Source organism: Haliotis rufescens, unplaced genomic scaffold, assembly GCF_023055435.1.
Source record: "Haliotis rufescens isolate VD_foot unplaced genomic scaffold, xgHalRufe1.0.p SCAF_7, whole genome shotgun sequence".
NCBI classification, from domain to species: domain Eukaryota; kingdom Metazoa; phylum Mollusca; class Gastropoda; order Lepetellida; family Haliotidae; genus Haliotis; species Haliotis rufescens.
The window spans coordinates 56,960,197-56,981,021 of record NW_025964361.1 but is presented as its reverse complement, the minus strand read 5'-3'; the positions used below and the strand labels follow the sequence as shown (position 1 = coordinate 56,981,021).

At 40.7% G+C, this 20,825-nt stretch overlaps 1 protein-coding gene across 3 annotated transcripts in view; it reads right to left on the bottom strand.

Moving 5' to 3' along the window:
• LOC124122194 (E3 ubiquitin-protein ligase HERC2-like) overlaps positions 1 to 20,792 on the bottom strand; it is a 150,968-nt gene extending 130,176 nt beyond the window's left edge. For 2 of the 3 annotated variants that reach the window (XM_048387867.1, XM_048387868.1), the window contains exons 1-2: positions 20,736 to 20,792; positions 18,492 to 18,603 (exon numbers count right to left, since the gene is read on the bottom strand). In XM_048387867.1, the coding sequence (XP_048243824.1) occupies positions 18,492 to 18,572 (81 nt within the window). In that variant the 5' untranslated portion in view covers positions 18,573 to 18,603; positions 20,736 to 20,792. Of the gene's footprint in view, positions 1 to 5,437; positions 5,554 to 18,491; positions 18,604 to 20,735 lie in introns of those variants that run through there. The other variant, XM_048387869.1, reaches the window with a different exon arrangement.
• Between the last annotated feature and the right edge of the window lie 33 nt (positions 20,793 to 20,825).

The window sequence follows — 20,825 nt, the reverse complement described above, 5'->3', positions numbered from 1 at the left end:
ATCATTGTTTACCTCCTAATTGTGTTAGCTGGTTCTTTGGTGCTCATTTCATCTCATTAGCTTATTTATCCCCTAACCAAACCAACATCAGCATACCACCTGGATAAGCTCATGATTGAGCAGCGTCCCCCAACCAATTCTACTGGCCCCCTCTCATTGAAGGGGATTCCTCCTGTCTCCTGCAGTGATAGTACAGACCAGTGTAGGCATTGTCTGCATAGTTGATGGTGTTCTTCAGATGGTGTTGTACTGGGTAAACTTTCACCTAGTAGCTACTGGAAAATAACGACTATACTCGATATGTCACATAAATTTCCATCAGATAAGACTTTGAAGTACATGTCATGTATATTATCAAAATTCATCCACACTATCATTAAAATTGCTCCATCATCATCATCATCATCATCACCATCATCATCACCACAACTATCACATTCTGTCGTCGTCGTCATCATCATCATCATCACCACCACCACCATCATCATTATCATAAAAATGAATATTTTCTCAAAAACAAAAGCAAAAACTATTAACTAACAATAAAAAACATAGTTGTTCACAGCTATCAAATGCTCATCATCATCATCACCATCATCATCATCATCATCATCATCAGCATCATCATAAAAATGAATATTTTCTCAAAATCAAAATCAAAAACTATTAACTAACAATAAAAAACACAGTTGTTCACAGCTATCAAATGCTTGTATGATCCAAGCTTCACTCGTTGCAGAGTGGTGTTACATTCCACTGCCTCCCACTGATTAACAATCTCCAACACGGTGAGACGGCCCCCAATATCTCCTCATCACTGTGTACCCCCCAGGTCTGATCATCTATTTTAATCAGGCTTTGTTCTCCGTTCCCTCCCCACAGCCTAGTTGTGTCTGTTTGATGGAGGGCTACAAGGCTTGCACTCAAACTCAATACTGTTCTCCTCAGACCCAAAACATATTCCAAGTCAAGCTATTACGGCATGAACATATGCATGTATATATAGCAACTTGCTGACCAGACTAACGCTTAGCCTCTGAAAATATATAATGTTGATAGTAACAATGAACTATAATTAAATTGAAAAGGAGTCCCAGTGAACCTGTTGAAAATCTAGACTTGCTTCGTATAGAACTCTAGAATTACAGCAAGGGCTTGGCAGAAGTGAAAACAAAATGGTACAGGAACTGTGAGACAGACTACCTGCTGACAGGAACTGGTAATTACACTGATCATATGTAACCATGGTAACGGATAAAGAACTTTCAATAAAGTTTAGAATGTTGTTGTCCAGGCTATTTCCCCTCATCATGCTCATCAACTTGAGGGTACTTTCTGTTTTAATTTAACTCAGCTTCCAAAGAAGTTACAAACACTTAAACAACATTTTAAGATATATTGTAAAGCAGATACCATCCCACTCTTTAAAAGATTTTACTCCCTAGGTCAGAAATATAAGAAAGGATAAATATAAGTTAAGTATCATAATCATGATAATAGTCACACATCACACAAACTGACACATATTGATTACTCAATATTGTTTGTGTATTCACTAATATGACTAACAAATGCTGTGGAGATTGATCAAAACTAATTTGAGTCATCTATATAATCTATCCGGTTAGTCAGATGAAATACTATCAATTAATATTGACCAAAATGTTTGGAAATTGTGTCTGAGGCCAAAATACACCTGATATAGCACCTGTTGAAGCATTAACTGTATCAGCTTGCCTACCAGCTGAGCATCATATCTGTACAATTCCTTCCTCATCAGGAAGATGCCCTGTAACCTCTTCAGCTGGGCTTATGATTTAATCGTGAAGAGAAAGTATATGTCATACAACTAATAATTTAAGCGCTCACATTAATAACATGATTAAGTTGAATATTCAAAGTACTAAAAAAAATATCAAAAAGTTCACACAGACTTATTCTAATTTTATTTAATTTTATATATTTATTTATTGATTTTCACTTATTTATGATTATGTGTATTCAAACAAATGCTGCTTTATGAGGAGGAGGAATTATCCCACGCTTCATCATCCTCCATCCCTTGATACACTAATCCCAGGTGCCCCATGTTATCTGAAGGAGCCAATCTTATCACTACATCATCCTCCATCCCTTGATACACTAATCCCAGGTGCCCCATGTTATCTGAAGGAGCAGATCTTATCACTACATCATCCTCCATCCCTTGATACACTAATCCCAGGTGCCCCATGTTATCTGAAGGAGCCAATCTTATCACTACATCATCCTCCATCCCTTGATACACTAATCCCAGGTGCCCCATGTTATCTGAAGGAGCAGATCTTATCACTACATCATCCTCCATCCCTTGATACACTAATCCCAGGTGCCCCATGTTATCTGAAGGAGCAGATCTTATCACTACATCATCCTCCATCCCTTGATACACTAATCCCAGGTGCCCCATGTTATCTGAAGGAGCCGATCTTATCACTACATCATCCTCCATCCCTTGATACACTAATCCCAGGTGCCCCATGTTATCTGAAGGAGCCGATCTTATCACTACATCATCCTCCATCCCTTGATACACTAATCCCAGGTGCCCCATGTTATCTGAAGGAGCCGATCTTATCACTACATCATCCTCCATCCCTTGATACACTAATCCCAGGTGCCCCATGTTATCTGAAGGAGCCGATCTTATCACTACATCATCCTCCATCCCTTGATACACTAATCCCAGGTGCCCCATGTTATCTGAAGGAGCCGATCTTATCACTACATCATCCTCCATCCCTTGATACACTAATCCCAGGTGCCCCATGTTATCTGAAGGAGCCAATCTTATCACTACATCATCCTCCATCCCTTGATACACTAATCCCAGGTGCCCCATGTTATCTGAAGGAGCCGATCTTATCACTACATCATCCTCCATCCCTTGATACACTAATCCCAGGTGCCCCATGTTATCTGAAGGAGCCGATCTTATCACTACATCATCCTCCATCCCTTGATACACTAATCCCAGGTGCCCCATGTTATCTGAAGGAGCCGATCTTATCACTACATCATCCTCCATCCCTTGATACACTAATCCCAGGTGCCCCATGTTATCTGAAGGAGCCGATCTTATCACTACATCATCCTCCATCCCTTGATACACTAATCCCAGGTGCCCCATGTTATCTGAAGGAGCCGATCTTATCACTACATCATCCTCCATCCCTTGATACACTAATCCCAGGTGCCCCATGTTATCTGAAGGAGCCGATCTTATCACTACATCATCCTCCATCCCTTGATACACTAATCCCAGGTGCCCCATGTTATCTGAAGGAGCCGATCTTATCACTACATCATCCTCCATCCCTTGATACACTAATCCCAGGTGCCCCATGTTATCTGAAGGAGCCAATCTTATCACTACATCATCCTCCATCCCTTGATACACTAATCCCAGGTGCCCCATGTTATCTGAAGGAGCAGATCTTATCACTACATCATCCTCCATCCCTTGATACACTAATCCCAGGTGCCCCATGTTATCTGAAGGAGCCAATCTTATCACTACATCATCCTCCATCCCTTGATACACTAATCCCAGGTGCCCCATGTTATCTGAAGGAGCCAATCTTATCACTACATCATCCTCCATCCCTTGATACACTAATCCCAGGTGCCCCATGTTATCTGAAGGAGCAGATCTTATCACTACATCATCCTCCATCCCTTGATACACTAATCCCAGGTGCCCCATGTTATCTGAAGGAGCCGATCTTATCACTACATCATCCTCCATCCCTTGATACACTAATCCCAGGTGCCCCATGTTATCTGAAGGAGCAGATCTTATCACTACATCATCCTCCATCCCTTGATACACTAATCCCAGGTGCCCCATGTTATCTGAAGGAGCCGATCTTATCACTACATCATCCTCCATCCCTTGATACACTAATCCCAGGTGCCCCATGTTATCTGAAGGAGCCAATCTTATCACTACATCATCCTCCATCCCTTGATACACTAATCCCAGGTGCCCCATGTTATCTGAAGGAGCCAATCTTATCACTACATCATCCTCCATCCCTTGATACACTAATCCCAGGTGCCCCATGTTATCTGAAGGAGCAGATCTTATCACTACATCATCCTCCATCCCTTGATACACTAATCCCAGGTGCCCCATGTTATCTGAAGGAGCCGATCTTATCACTACATCATCCTCCATCCCTTGATACACTAATCCCAGGTGCCCCATGTTATCTGAAGGAGCCAATCTTATCACTACATCATCCTCCATCCCTTGATACACTAATCCCAGGTGCCCCATGTTATCTGAAGGAGCCGATCTTATCACTACATCATCCTCCATCCCTTGATACACTAATCCCAGGTGCCCCATGTTATCTGAAGGAGCCGATCTTATCACTACATCATCCTCCATCCCTTGATACACTAATCCCAGGTGCCCCATGTTATCTGAAGGAGCCAATCTTATCACTACATCCCTCTGCACATGAAGCGGACTATTGTTGTTGTGCATGACATGACATCCACAGCCATTTCTTCAATATTTATTACAACCCTCAGACATTTAAGAGCCTATATAGCTGATTTATGAGTCATGAGTGATGCATTTTGGACAGCCAGTAATTCCTAAAGATGCCAACCCCTGCCTGCTATTGTACATACATTCTACAGCTACTTCAGTAACTAGAGTCACTTAATAATTACATGACACTCAACGAAAAACATATGCCATATACATCCTACATGGAGCCAGATGCAAATAATTCCGGTATGCAGCGATTTTGCAAGAGACAAATGTCATTTGGACATATTTGAGATTTTAGCAAATTTTTGAAGACATTCTTCCATACAATAAATTGAAAAATATCTTTTGGACATTTTGAATGACAATCAGTCAATGTCCAAGAATGAACCATTCTGAATCCCTGGTATGAAATCCTATGCTGAAATGTTCATCTCACAGCATCTCATATAAAAATATGAACATTTTTTTTGCAAAGTCATTTGTGTATAAAGTGGGCAATAACACTCATTAAAAAGTATCAATAATTCTCCAAATCAAGAAAAGATCATTCATCTTTTAACATGCACAACCATAACAATAATTGTTTTGATCTTTAAATGGCAATTAGAATCTGCCTGCCAGTTGCATGAATGAAGACACAAAACATCCATTAGTAAATCATAGCTTCAACATATTTATAAATAGAAATCTTACCCCATATCATGGACACATTTACAAATCCTGCTGCCAGAACACTAATTATGAATCATATTCCTTAGAATCACCAAACAAATCCACAGAAAGTAACATCCTGCATGTACATCCAAAGTGAAAAATGGATCAAATTTTAACCCTCCGCCTGACGCAGCTGTAAATTTTGCACAGATTGTGTAGAGCTGACATGTGACTTACCTGGTTCTCCTCCCGTCACTGACAGGCCCCTCTCCCACTTCCGTAACCACAGCGATCCTACCCAGCAGGCCGTGCTGTCTACTTCCTCATCTCAACCACTCCTCTCAACAACTCACAGCAACGACTCGCAGACTCAGCTCACAAACTTACAGCATCCCCATAAACCCCGTACCAGTACTACAGCAGCAGGACCTTTCCTCACAAGTCCATCAGCCTTGCGGGAGATGCTACGGGTTATTTTAAGAGGAGCTAGAGATGTTTTCACTCACATAGCCAAACACATCTCATAATTGGTAGAGACTAACCCGATATTGTGTGTAGCAACATCAAGAGTGGAACCTCTCTTCTGTCTACCACAAGGGCATGTGTTGGTAAACAATCACCACATATTAAACAATATGTGTCGCCTGTACCCTCCATAATCACATTGCAGCTTATTGGGTTTCCGAAGTCAAATATATCTGCCAGAATGCAGTGAGATAAAGTCAGCCATGCAGCAATTCATAGAGCCAAGGGCCCCTTCGTGAGTACATCATAGGATACCCCGAGATACGACTAAAATACCAAGCCAGACAGAAAATAGTAGCCGGAATACAATTCCCAAGCTATTTTCATGTCCGAGACTACATAAAGGTCAAGAAGATAGGGTAACGGTCTCATTTTTTAATGTTTCCCCTAACTATCCTGAACAAACAGACAAGATTTGAAAGTCTGAGACTCTTCATGAGAAGCAGGTCTCCTTTGAAACCTGGTCCCTCCTCGTACACCGACTGACGTCTCCAGCAACCTTAATCTGCAGGTGCCCCGGTACAATGGGATGCTGGGCCGTGATGTTAATACCTGGCACTCGCATAGGTGGGCCGCATCATCTACATCCCTGTGGGGAACATTGGGTTCCGATAGTGGCAAGCTGTGGCCACCTTGCAGTGTTTGTGTTGGCCCTGCACCGAGTCAGGTGTGACACTGACAACACAGACAGGTGATGGTCCAGGGGGATACTGTGACCACCTTGCAGTGTTTGTGTTGGCCCTGCACTCAGGCAGGTGTGACAATGACATCACAGACAGGTGGTGGTCCAGGTAGATACTGTGACATCACAGACAGGTGGTGCTCCAGGTAGATACTGTGACAACACAGACAGGTGGTGGTCCAGGTAGATACTGTGACAACACAGACAGGTGGTGGTCCAGATAAATACTGTGACAACACAGACAGGTGATGGCCCAGGTAGATACTGTGACATCACAGACAGGTGATGCTCCAGGTAGATACTGTGACATCACAGACAGGTGGTGGTCCAGGTAGACACTGTGACATCACAGACAGGTGGTGGTCCAGGTAGATATTGTAAAAACACAGACAAGTGGTGGTCCAGGTAGATATTGTGACATCATAGACAGGTGGTGGTCCAGGTAGATATTGTGACAACACAGACAGGTGATGGCCCAGGTAGATACTGTGGCCACCTTGCAGTGTTTGTGTTGGCCCTGCACAGAGTCAGGTGTGACAATGACATCACAGACAGGTGGTGGTCCAGGTAGATACTGTGACATCACAGACAGGTGGTGGTCCAGGTAGATACTGTGACAACACAGACAGGTGGTGGTCCAGGTAGATACTGTGGCCACCTTGCAGTGTTTGTGCTGTCACTGCACTCTGACAGGTGTGACAATGACATCACAGACAGGTGGTGGTCCAGGTAGATACTGTGACAACACAGAAAGGTGGTGCTCCAGGTAGATACTGTGACCACCTTGCAGTGCTTGTGCTGTCACTGCACTCTGAAAGGTGTGACAATGACAACACAGACAGGTGGTGGTCCAGGTAGATACTGTGACAACACAGACAGGTGGTGGTCCAGGTAGATACTGTGACAACACAGACAGGTGATGCTCCAGGTAGACACTGTGACAACACAGACAGGTGGTGGTCCAGGTAGATACTGTGACAACACAGACAGGTGGTGGTCAAGGTAGATACTGGGACAACACAGACAGGTGATGGTCCAGGTAGATACTGCGACAACACAGACAGGTGATCATGGTGATGGTCCAGGTAGATACTGTGACCACCTTGCAGTGTTTGTGTTGGCCCTGCACTCAGGCAGGTGTGACACTGACAACACAGACAGGTGGTGGTCCAGGTAGATATTGTGTTCTATGTGTTTTTAATATAAACTATATTTCCTGTGAACAAAATAATTCATTCATGGAAATGAAAAAGCACACTGGTGAAGCTAGCTCTAAACAAAGCGGACATACTGCCTATTCCCTTCAGAAAACTAGAGATAAAAAGCAAAATCAAAGCCTCCATAGCCCAAAGATGGCGAGCCCAGTGGGACGCAAGTAAGATAGGCAGATGGCTATACAAAATTCAATCCAAGATCCACCAAAAGCCATACTCATACTCAAATGAAAGGAAAGTTGAATCAACTTGAATCCATTGCTCACTTGTTATTGGAATGTCAAGACCATGCCCCAGCCCTAGCTCAGTTAAAACAAGAACTGCAGTTAGATCTGCTATCTGTCATAGATCTTAAAAAAAAGACAATATGATCATGATAATACTTACCTCAGTTTTACTCAAATTGGAACCCGCTCTGAGTTCATTTGCATCAGGGAAGTTTGAACATTTTATGGGTGCTTCTTGTAATGATCAGCTGATTACACATTCTCATTCTATCCTCTATATCTCCAGGCAGGGCTTGGACAAGTCCAAAATTACTAACCGGGGACCTCAACCCCCTATTACTTGACCCTACCCGGGTACCCGACCCCCTATTACCCGACCCATCCCGGATACCCGCTGTAAGTCTCAAGAGTTGGCTACAAAATGTCCACTTGGGAATTGTTTTACTGGAGCCCTGGCAAAAAGTATTCAGATACACATAGAAAATGATCTGGTCATGGATACACAAAAGTTGACTGAAGCTTTGGCTTTATCCAAACATAATAAAAAATCAGAAGGAATGTGAACATGAGTGACTTGTTGTGTTACCATGGAATTATAGTGAATTTTTGGCATTAAACAATATATCAAGTGACTAACCACGGGTCAGGGTAGAAGGGCAGGTGAGTGACATAGCTGGGTTTTATGCAGTTTTAAGCAATATTCCAGCAATACAGAAGGCAGATACTTATTTCATTCAATGAATGAGCTAACAAACAGAGCTCTTGATACATTTAACAAACTCTATGCTTGTCATAAGAGGCGACTAACGGGATCGGGTGGTCAGGCTCGTTGACTTGGTTGATATATGTCATCAATCCCAATTGGGTGATTGATATCAATCACAGGATTGTCTGGTCCAGACTATATTATTTACACAGAACGCCGTCATATATCTGGAATATTGCTGAGTGCAGCGTTAAACAACAAACAAACAAAACTTCAACAAATTCTATAACAAGTACACATATCCATGATGAGTTACCTCCCCTATGGACCAACGCCCTACAACAAATTTGTCATTTTATTAATTTTTCACTTTACACTACTGATCAGTTAAGATAAATAAGAAAAAAAGAAGATAAATAGTTGTCATAGTTACGTTCGCCCAATGATGAAATGGAAAATAAAGAGACATAACACAAAAAGCATTAAAATATCCATTAAAGTTTTAATTGCTAATTAGCATCTGATTAGCATCAATGCATGTTGTCGTCAGCCACTGTAAACACTTTATAACAGTAAAACCCTTCTCTAGCAGAAGTAAATACATGTACATTTTACATAAACATCCGGCACATCCTTCAAACAGAAACTGCACTTAAACCTATCAACATGATCAACCCAAACAAATGTATGCCAAATAAAAAACAAAATACATGTATTGAGTTACACAAACAGGTGACAAAGTTGTTTATATTTCCATTTTGACCTTCTCAAGCTATATAAAAGAAAATAAACCACAATTTAAAGTGTGGCTTCAGCTCAGCTCCAGTAAAAAAAAACATGTTTTAGTGTAGGAGCTACAACAGTGAGCCCTGGAACTCACATCACACTACCCCTGTGTCACCTGTACATCATGGTACATATGCAGCCCTGACAAAACATTATCAGTCTACTCGCCCCAACTAACCCAGGGTCCTGATGGAGTACACTATTTAGCATAAAGCAACTGAACAAACAACATTAAGAAAACATGTAATATGTATGATGAGTCAATTTTCACCAAAAAGATTTACATAAATGTCCATAAAATTTAATCTAAATTAAAACTAAACTGTTTATCATAATTGTTCTAAAATTTGGTAAAAATAATATTTAGCTGGATCTAATGACATCACAAAATCAGTCAGTGTTGGGTATTTGCAAAACACAAATTGCAGTAATGAAACGAAAGCAGAACCAGCTGTCCCATGTTTGTCTACAGACTGACCGCCGATCCGCATCCACATAGGGATGATTTCACATTTTAGACCCAACTTGACAGCTTGTCAGCTATTTGCCTGTGTGTTCCATTGACTAACCCAAACAATGACTACATGCTAAAGGCCCAAAATTTCACTGACTACTGACTTGAAACACCCTCATCACACTCAACAGGCCCCTCCAACTTGTATTTTGCAATTACCCTCAGTATTGGTCAAACAAACTATTTTTGAGGGCAATGTTTGCTTGTTTGTTTGTGGTTTAACGCCGCACTCAGCAATATTCCAGCTATATGACGGCGGTCTGAAAATAATCAAGTCTGGACCAGACAATCTAGTGATTTGACATCATGAGCGTCGATCCACGCAATTGGGATACAATGACATGCATCAACCAAGTCAGCGAGCCTGACCACCCGATCCCGTTAGTCGCCTCTTAAGCCAACCATAGTCGCCTTTTATGGCAAGCATGGGTGGCTGAAGAACTATTCTACCCTGGATCTTCACAGGTATAACAAACTATATGAACGAGTATACACCGATCTTGCTGGATGAAAAGCAATATTACTCGACTCAGGCTTCAGAGTGGCAAAAGTAGCAGATTAAATACATGTCTGTATCCTGACTTCCACCTTCAGACGCTCAGTTCACAACTCACCAAAGACTTGTCCAGACGCAAATGCTTGAAAGCATTAATTCAAGTATGTATCAATTTCAGAAAGTATTTAAAGCCTTAAACATGATACACATCAAACACCCATTAGAATATCCACAGTGCAGAGTAAGGATCAAGTTTTCAAGAAGCCTGCAAAATGCACATGACGAGGATGCCTAGTTTTTCAACCTGAAATGAGTCACTGTCAGAGAATTCAGGCACAGCTTCATTTTACTCTTTCAAACATCTGCAACATGCATTCTATTTTTGCTTCTGAAATAAGAAAAGGTTGTTGTCTTGGATGTTATCTTTAGGGGGTAACGCCAAGATAACGGATAATGGCAGCGCCTTGAACGGTTCCAGTCTAGAGGTCTGCTGCATGCACACTGAACTTAGCACATATTGTGTATGGCAGGAAAAGAATTGACCTCTTTATCTGATTGTGCAGTTTTCATGGTAGAATTAGTGGGTTAACTGTTTTATTGTGCTATCCATGCAATTTGTCAAATACTTGCTGAAGCCAAATAAGTATGATAAAGTCAAATGTTATGCTTGATATCTTAGACATGTTTGATGTGCTAGACATGATTGACATGCTTTTCATACTTGGTATGCTTGACATGCTTCATGTGCTTGACATGCATATCATGCCTTACATGCTTGATATGCTTGATATACTTTTAGTGCTTGATATGCTTGACATGCTTCATGTGCTTGATATACTTGACATGCTTGATATGCTTCGTGTGCTTGATATGCTTGAGATGCTTCATATACTTGACATGCTTGATATGCTTTGTGTGCTTGATATGCTTGACATGCTTTCTGTGCTTGATATGCTTGACATGCTTCATGTGCTTGACATGCTTCATGTGCTTGACATGCCTTATGTGCTTGATATGCTTCATGTGCTTGACATGCTTAATGTGCTTGATATGCTTGACATGCTTCATGTGCTTGATATGCTTGACAACATGCATCATGTGCTTGATATGCTTGACAACATGCATCATGTGCTTGATATGCTTCATGGGCTTGACATGCTTCATGTGCTTGATATGCTTGACATGCTTCATGTGTTTGATATGCTTCATGTGCTTGATATGCTTGACATGCTTCATGTGCTTGATATGCTTGACATGCTACGTGTGCTTGATATGCTTCATGTGTTTGATATGCTTCATGTGCTTGACATGCTTCATGTGCTTGATATGCTTCATGTGCTTGACATACTTCATGTGCTTGACATGCTTGACAACATGCATCGTGTGCTTGATATGCTTGGCATGCTTCATGTGCTTGGCATGCTTCATGTGCTTGACATGCTTCATGTGCTTGACATGCTTCATGTGCTTGATATGCTTGACATGCTTCATGTGCTTGACATGCTTCATGTGCTTGACATGCTTCATGTGCATGATATGCTTGACATGCTTCATGTGCTTGACATGCTTCATGTGCTTGATATGCTTCATGTGTTTGACATGCTTCATGTGCTTGACATGCTTGACAACATGCATCGTGTGCTTGACATGCTTCATGTGCTTGACATGCTTCATGTGCTTGACATGCTTCATGTGCATGATATGCTTGACATGCTTCATGTGCTTGACATGCTTCATGTGCTTGATATGCTTCATGTGCTTGACATGCTTCATGTGCTTGACATGCTTGACAACATGCATCGTGTGCTTGATATGCTTCATGTGCTTGGCATGCTTCATGTGCTTGATATGCTTCATGTGCTTGACATGCTTCATGTGCTTGATATGCTTCATGTGCTTGATATGCTTGACATGCTTCATGTGCTTGACATGCTTCATGTGCTTGACATGCTTCATGTGCATGATATGCTTGACATGCTTGACAACATGCATTGTGTGCTTGATATGCTTGACATGCTTCATGTGCTTGATATGCTTGACATGCTTCATGTGCTTGATATGCTTCATATGCTTGACATGCTTCATATGCTTTGTGTGCTTGATATGCTTCATGTGCTTGATATGCTTCATGTGCTTGATATGCTTGACATGCTTCGTGTGCTTGATGTGCTTCACATGCTTGACATGCTTAACATGCTTCATGTATTAGACCCAGTCAGAGGCCGATATCTCGCCCAGTCTGCACGTCGACAACCATTATCAAATAGGAAAGAGAATTTCCCAATTCAAGTGAACATAACGAATGTTTGTGACTTTGTAGAGGTGACTTGTATTCAACTGATAACAAGACTGATAGCATGAATACAGGGTGCGAGCTTAATGCTTGCATTCTTGCATTGGATGCAATGGTACAATAGTAATTTCACAAAATAAGAACTTAAAAAATAGATCCCAATTCTTACAAAATAACAATAATATTTTCTAGTTTTCCAGTATCACCATGTTTGTAATCTGAGGTAAATTGCTGTTAATTTCCTAAACTGTTCGAGGCATCTGTGTACATAAACTGTCGATGGGTGGGAGTCACATGAAGCTTCATGCAAGGTAGGACTGTGTGATGCACATGGCGTTATTAACCAAGTAAAGATACAAGGGATACACATAGCAATTTTCAGCATCTGTAGGTACTTGGAAACAATAAAATAATATTTGTTCATTACATTGTACAAGTGTAAAGCCTCCCAAACAAGCATCACAGACAACAATGGTAGCAGCGATGTACACAGTGGTATAGAGGGGCATAATGTTTTCTGGCTACCACATATACATCGTTCTTAATACTTGTTTGTCAGCCCCCATTTGTATTTTGGCATTACTGGCTTTATGCATGTTTGTTGTTTACTGCCGCACTCAGCAATATTCCAGCCATATGATGGTGGTCCTTAAATAATCAAGCCTGGATCAGACAATCCAGTGACTGATAAAATTCTGAGAGCAACGATCCACACCATCAGGGTACAAGAACACACCAAGTCAGCGTGTCTGACCACGAATCCATTAGATCGCCTCTAATGACCAGCGTGGCTTGCTGCAGATCAGTTATTACCCAGATTCCAGTGTTCGCGGTAGGTTTTTGTACAGTGCATGCAGAAATGAAATAATAAATTTTCAATTCAAATATTTCGCGTGTGAATTTTTTATTTCAATAAAATCAGTACTAGTACAGCTAATAATTATGACCAAGCTTTAACTTACGGTCCAGTTTTGATATAATGAACGTTCTATCATTAATAAAATAAATATGACTGTTGTTAGCACATGCCCATGTGTGGAAGTTTTCTTCTGTCGCTCTGTTTATGATCGTTCGTATAACCGACTATTACTTGTAAGCTGGGCTCTGATTGGATGAAACGAACGACTTCCGGGGAATTCCACCGATAGTTACAAATGTCGTCCTGTGTCTGAGATCAGTTATTCCGTTGCCCAAAGACCATATATGGAAATATAAAGGACGCGATTCAAAGCGCCATCTGGCCACATTCCATTTTTAGCAATGGGAATTTCCAGGTTTTGATTTATTTTCGTCTGAACATTGTAAGCAGGCTATCAGCTTTGAATAGCTTTTTATTTTATGGTATCAATACAAAATTAAGTATATCACAATCTGTGCATGCAAAACACGCATGCAAAATATTTTTTGTGTGTTTATATAATTTTAATGCGTGAAAAACGCAGGTTTCTGCGTTAACGCGACGCTGGATTCCCCACAGGGGCAGTGATAGTACTGATACATAGACAGCGATAGACATTCATCGTCTTAACTGTAAAGTGTTTGTTTCCATTCCACAACTTAGAGAGCCCAAGCGATTGGCGTTCTATTCCAACCAAGGACTCGATCATGTAATATATAACACTATTTTCTGTACTTAGACGCATTTTTTAGAAGAGTGTGATGTCCAAATTTAGATGATAACATTTTTCTCAAACGGGATTAAAAAGGTGTTTAACATCATGTTCAAGTTTATTGCACTAATATATTGATATGTGTGTGTGTGTGTGTGTGTGTGTGTCTGCTTGTGCTGGTCCGCACTAATGCTGATTTAATAATAGTGCTAGCCCACTGAGATACCATGCCTCAGTTTAACATGAATACCCCATTCAGACATGGTATACTGACTCCGAGACAACCAGTCCTTGTTTTAGCCCCTTAATGCCGAGTCCCAGGCAGGGTAACAACAAATACCATTTTTTAACATCTTTTGGTATGATGTGGCCCAGAATCAAACCTTCCACTCTCCGGGCAGGCGCTCTACCACTAGACCATGGAGGCAGTCTGGGACTGCTTGAAGCTGATAATAGCTACCGTGCCATATAGAACATATACTAAGATTCAAAGTCAGACTACATGTGCAAATATAGTGAAAAAAAATATGCATACCTTTGAAATCTCTTTGAAATCTCTTATGACCCAAAGCAAGCAAAGTACATGTACCATGTGTACTACAAACAAATGATGAGGTCCGAACGACCAACCAACTGAACGAAATTTAACATAATCAAATCTAACAATATTGCCCCTCTCTCAAGTTCTCAACTGTCTTAATTTTTAATTGAGTAGACTCGACATTGTTATTTTAAAACCCTGTTTCCTTATTCACTAGTTATTAATTCATACCTGGAGAGGCAGGAAAATCAGGCCAGTGTTTTCATTCAAAAATACAGTGTTGAATTTTTTGTTTTTGATAATGTGTTATTTGGTGTGATCTTGTCTATTGAAGTTAACATTTAAAAAACAACGAAATGATGCTGATTAATTTCAATGATCAATCAGTTAGGATGAACCAATCATTAGTCATGATTATACAACCAACTCCCAGCACTCATGTGAGCATAGTGAAGTGCCTTGAGTGTCTTCTACCACGCATCAAGACTTATCAAATGTGATGGAACATAATAGGATCCCACAGATGGCTGTGTACATTTATCACTCTATTTAACATGGGTTTTTCTGTAAGCTACAGGAGCCATTTCATGTTTGTTAGCAACATGTGCTGAATAAACAGTGCTGAAAGATCCATGCAGATAAGGTATACACAGTTCTCTCCCCTTAAGCATGTTAACCACAGACCATTCCTGCTGGCTGTTTCACACTTGAGAGGCTTAAGATTCATGCTATATTAAGCAATTTTCCAGCAATATCACCAAATGATAGTGGAACTTGACTGAGACACCCACACTTACTCATACAAGTGGCTTTCAGGACAATGTTTGGCAAATCCAGCATTTGATTTATTGTTTAACATGTTTAAAGTCAGACCATGTTGGCCAATCCAGCCTTTGATTTATTAAAGTTAGACGAGTTCTATGGATGAACAACTTCTTTATTACAACTCGTCTTACTTCATCACACTAACTTCTAAATGCCACTGAAAGAAGTTACTTTGATTTATTGTTTAACATGTTTAAAGTCAGACCATGTTGGCCAATCCAGCATTAAATTTATTGTTTAACATGTTTAAAGTCAGACCATGTTGGCCAATCCAGCATTTGATTTATTGTTTAACATGTTTAAAGTCAGACCATGTTGGCCAATCCAGCATTTGATTTATTGTTTAACATGTTTAAAGTGAGACCATGTTGGCCAATCCACCATTTGAGTTACCGGCTAAAGAGAGACCATGTTGGCCAATCCACCATTTGAGTTACCGGTTAAAGAGAGACTATGTTGGCCAATCCACCATTTGAGTTACCGGTTAAAGAGAGACTATGTTGGCCAATCCACCATTTGAGTTACCGGCTAAAGAGAGACTATGTTGGCCAATCCACCATTTGAGTTACCGGTTAAAGAGAGACTATGTTGGCCAATCCACCATTTGAGTTACCGGTTAAAGAGAGACTATGTTGGCCAATCCACCATTTGAGTTACCGGTTAAAGAGAGACTATGTTGGCCAATCCACCATTTGAGTTACCGGCTAAAGAGAGACTATGTTGGCCAATCCACCATTTGAGTTACCGGTTAAAGAGAGACTATGTTGGCCAATCCACCATTTGAGTTACCGGTTAAAGAGAGACTATGTTGGCCAATCCACCATTTGAGTTACCGGTTAAAGAGAGACTATGTTGGCCAATCCACCATTTGAGTTACCGGTTAAAGAGAGACTATGTTGGCCAATCCACCATTTGAGTTACCGGCTAAAGAGAGACTATGTTGGCCAATCCACCATTTGAGTTACCGGTTAAAGAGAGACTATGTTGGCCAATCCACCATTTGAGTTACCGGTTAAAGAGAGACTATGTTGGCCAATCCACCATTTGAGTTACCGGTTAAAGAGAGACTATGTTGGCCAATCCACCATTTGAGTTACCGGTTAAAGAGAGACTATGTTGGCCAATCCACCATTTGAGTTACCGGTTAAAGAGAGACCATGTTGGCCAATCCACCATTTGAGTTACCGGTTAAAGAGAGACTATGTTGGCCAATCCACCATCTGAGTTACCGGTTAAAGAGAGACTATGTTGGCCAATCCACCATTTGAGTTACCGGTTAAAGAGAGACCATGTTGGCCAATCCACCATTTGAGTTACCGGTTAAAGAGAGACTATATGTTGGCCAATCCACCATTTGAGTTACCGGCTAAAGAGAGACTATGTTGGCCAATCCACCATTTGAGTTACCGGTTAAAGAGAGACCATGTTGGCCAATCCACCATTTGAGTTACCGGTTAAAGAGAGACTATGTTGGCCAATCCACCATTTGAGTTACCGGTTAAAGAGAGACTATGTTGGCCAATCCACCATTTGAGTTACCGGTTAAAGAGAGACTATGTTGGCCAATCCACCATTTGAGTTACCGGCTAAAGGGAGACTATACTGGAGTGTGATGTCCAAATTTAGATGATAACATTTTTCTCAAATGGGATTAAAAAGGCGTTTAACATCGTGTTCAAGATTATTGCACTTATATATTGATGTGAGTGTGTGTGTGTCTGCTTGTGCTGGTCCGCACTAATGCTGATTTAATAGTGCTAGCCCACTGAGATACCATGCAGCAGTTTAACATGAATACCCAACTCAGACACAGTATACTGACTCCGAGCCGACCAGTCCTTGTTTTAGCCCCTTAATGCCGAGCACCAGGTAGGGTAATAACAAGTACCATCTTTTAACGTCTTTTGGTATGACGCGGTCTGGGATCGAACCCCGGACCTTCCGCTCTCCGAGCAGACGCTCTACCACTAGACCACGGAGACGGTCACGTCATGTCAGGAACGGTGACGGCAATTAACCAAGCCTCTGAGTAAGTCCACTAGATATTAGTCCCCCATAATTATATTGAGATCACTACACGGGAGTCCATCAAGTACCATGTATCAAAACAATTCAAACAAAACTGAGTTACATATGTTCTGAAACAATGAGTTGTAAGATAATGGTCAGTGTTCCTGTTTACCGGTAATTAACAGTTTTTTACCGGAACACCAGTGATTCATGTGATTGCCAGTCCCTGTGAACAATATTACCTTATATATCCTTGTTGTTGAACAAAACATAGCGACATTCATAAAGGAACACTTTTCGAGCGAAGTCAGCTTGTTTGTTACCATCAGGGTTTCCCATTGTCTATTTTTAAAGCAAGATGCTTTTAGGTAAAATATATATTTGAAGCATATATATCTCGAAATAATAATAAAAAGAAGAGAAAATTGTGACTGAACTCTGTGTGAATGACACGTAGATATAACCAAGTTACTTCAGAGATGACTTCATTGCAATCAAACATGATGTTGAAACAATTAACATGACTAAAACAAAGTACTATTCATATGTTTTATTATTTGTTAAAAGTTGGGACAGACAAAAATAAGGGGGGAACTGGTAATTTTTAGAGTTGCTAGTCGACTAGAAGTGACAGTTTCAAAAGCCAGCGGGAACACTGATGGTATATGACAGACAGGAGTACAGTGTTCTTGGTCTATGTTTCTTCAACATGTTCAACACCCTTGGGGCCAACTCTGTCCTAATCATGCTAATATCTCCTAAGGGTCCAATATGTGTCTTACATCGCCAATCATGTCCACAGGCAACTGGAAGCTGTGTGCGATATAACACTAAGACTATACTGCCATGATTGTAAGCCTACCTGTATGTCTGTTTTAATCCACTTGGCATCCAGCCGAACCTGTGGCCAGAGTCTTGCCTCTGCTATCCAGCTACCACTCATTTTGCATGTTAGTCATAGAAACTTGCCACCACTGCAGGAATGAAAGATACATCAGGTCAGAAAATTCCTGGCATATTTTACTTTTATTAACAAATAATAAAGTTTGCTTGTTGTTTTACATGTCATTTAACGCTCAGCAACAGTCAAGCTATATGACGACGGTCTGTAAATGATCGAATCTGGACCAGACAATCCATTGATTGACATCATGAGCATTCATCTACGCAGTTGGGATACGATGACAAGCATCAACCAAGTCGGCGAGTCTGACCACCTGATCCCGCAAGTCGCCTCTTACGACAAGTATGGGTTGCTAAAGATCATTTCTAACCCAGATCTTCACAGGTAAGGATTACTAATATGGCCAATATCACATGATATACTGTTATCAGGGGTTGATTTAACAGCTGGCCCGTTGGCCTGTGGCTAGGTAAAATTACAAAGGGCTTGCTGAAACATAAAGTACATGTAATTGGTCTGTCTGGCTAGTCAAAATTTCAATCCTGTATTCTTAATTTTTTTAACAGGATCATCTCGGTAGAATAACAACGCGCCACCATTTTGTAATGTTGTGTACAACAACTTCTTTATTTGCTCAGTGAATCACCATGAAATGAGGCAAATGGAAGCCAAGATTTAATCTCAACATTTTAGGGGTTAGGAGTTCTAAAATTTTCAGAGCCCTGCTAGGTGGACATGCGACCTCAGGTTCGGCCACTTGACGGACTCCACCATTTAGTTGTAGGCCAGCTAGTTTAGAAAAGGGCCAGTTACTATGAGCCCTGCAAACAATAATCTGATTCTCCAAATCAAGAATGTTGTATCATTCATAATCTTAAGTGTCTTCATAAGAAGTTCTTCCATTTAAAAGATTTTTACATGGCAAGAATCCACGGTCTATTTCAGTACCAAAATCATTATCCCATGGTGAATTTGAGCGGTTATAATATCAAAATGTCCATTTCCGCTTGATAAACCATTATCCAAAATAGTTTTGTGGAATGACGAGAATACCCAGTAGCTTTCATTCAACAATTTGCCATATCAAAATACCAATCAGCACAATTAAAACACAAAGTGGGAGAAACACTGAAAAACAACGGAAACAATATATTAAAGAGATGAACTGAAAGCTATCTCCATATTTTGCCCTCAGACACCCTCACTCAGCAATATTCTAGCTAAATGATGCTGGCCTGTAAAGGATACTAGACGATCAGTACCCACAGAGATTCGAACCCAATCAAAATGGATAACCTGTACCTAAAATGCTTTGAAACAATTAAAACTATTAAAACATTTGAATACAGATTCAGGTTTTGGGCCACGAGTCACCCAATTGATTAGGTACGAATACCGGTTATCCAACATTTGGGTACGAGTCCACCCAAAGTCTGGGTACAGGTCTCCATGGGTACGGATTGTCCAGTTCCCCCAGTAAATAATGGAGCCCAGACCAGACAATAAACATGATAAAGTGATTGACATTGTGAAAGAATTTCTAGGTTGAGAAAGAGCAATCTATCATATGAAAATATGGATTCCCAGGGTACAGATAACTGACAACAACAATATCTTAATTTTGGCTTGCATGCAGTAGCAACTGTCATGATTTTATTCCAAAATCGTGCATCTGAAAGAGCACTGTGCCTACAACATCAACAATATCTACAATATTCGTGAACAACTACATGATCTACAATATTCTGGAATGTTTTTTATGACATGTCAATACAGTTTTTCAAAGATGCCCCACTGTCCCCAGTACATGCAATAAGGGCAATAAAAAAATCTTAACTGACAACAATGACCGGCTTGGCACAAACTTCCAAAGACAGAGAATAGTGTGCTGGTGTCAGTCTTGGTAAACGTGGGGGAATTGGTTAAAACCCACTTTTCCGACGTCAGTGAAGTTATAAGCGCATGAGTCGGTTACTTTCTTATTTGGTGAATATATCGCATTGAGAATCTATCCGATAATAGACCTTGGTATTTTCAAAATTTAAGAAAAAGATTAACATAATAAATTATACACGTCGGCCCATATTTCCAACCTATTCCTAGAACAGAGACACAAAACACCGCCTCCTGCACAAGCCCATTACAAGTGTCTCGCAAGAACGAGAAATGTATAACATAAAACTATCCAAAATAAGTGCTAACCTTTCGATTCTTGTCATATTTTTGTTGATTGGAATATCGCTTAGTGCTACTTCCGGTACTTCCGCCAAGGGAGGCCACTCTAAATGCAGA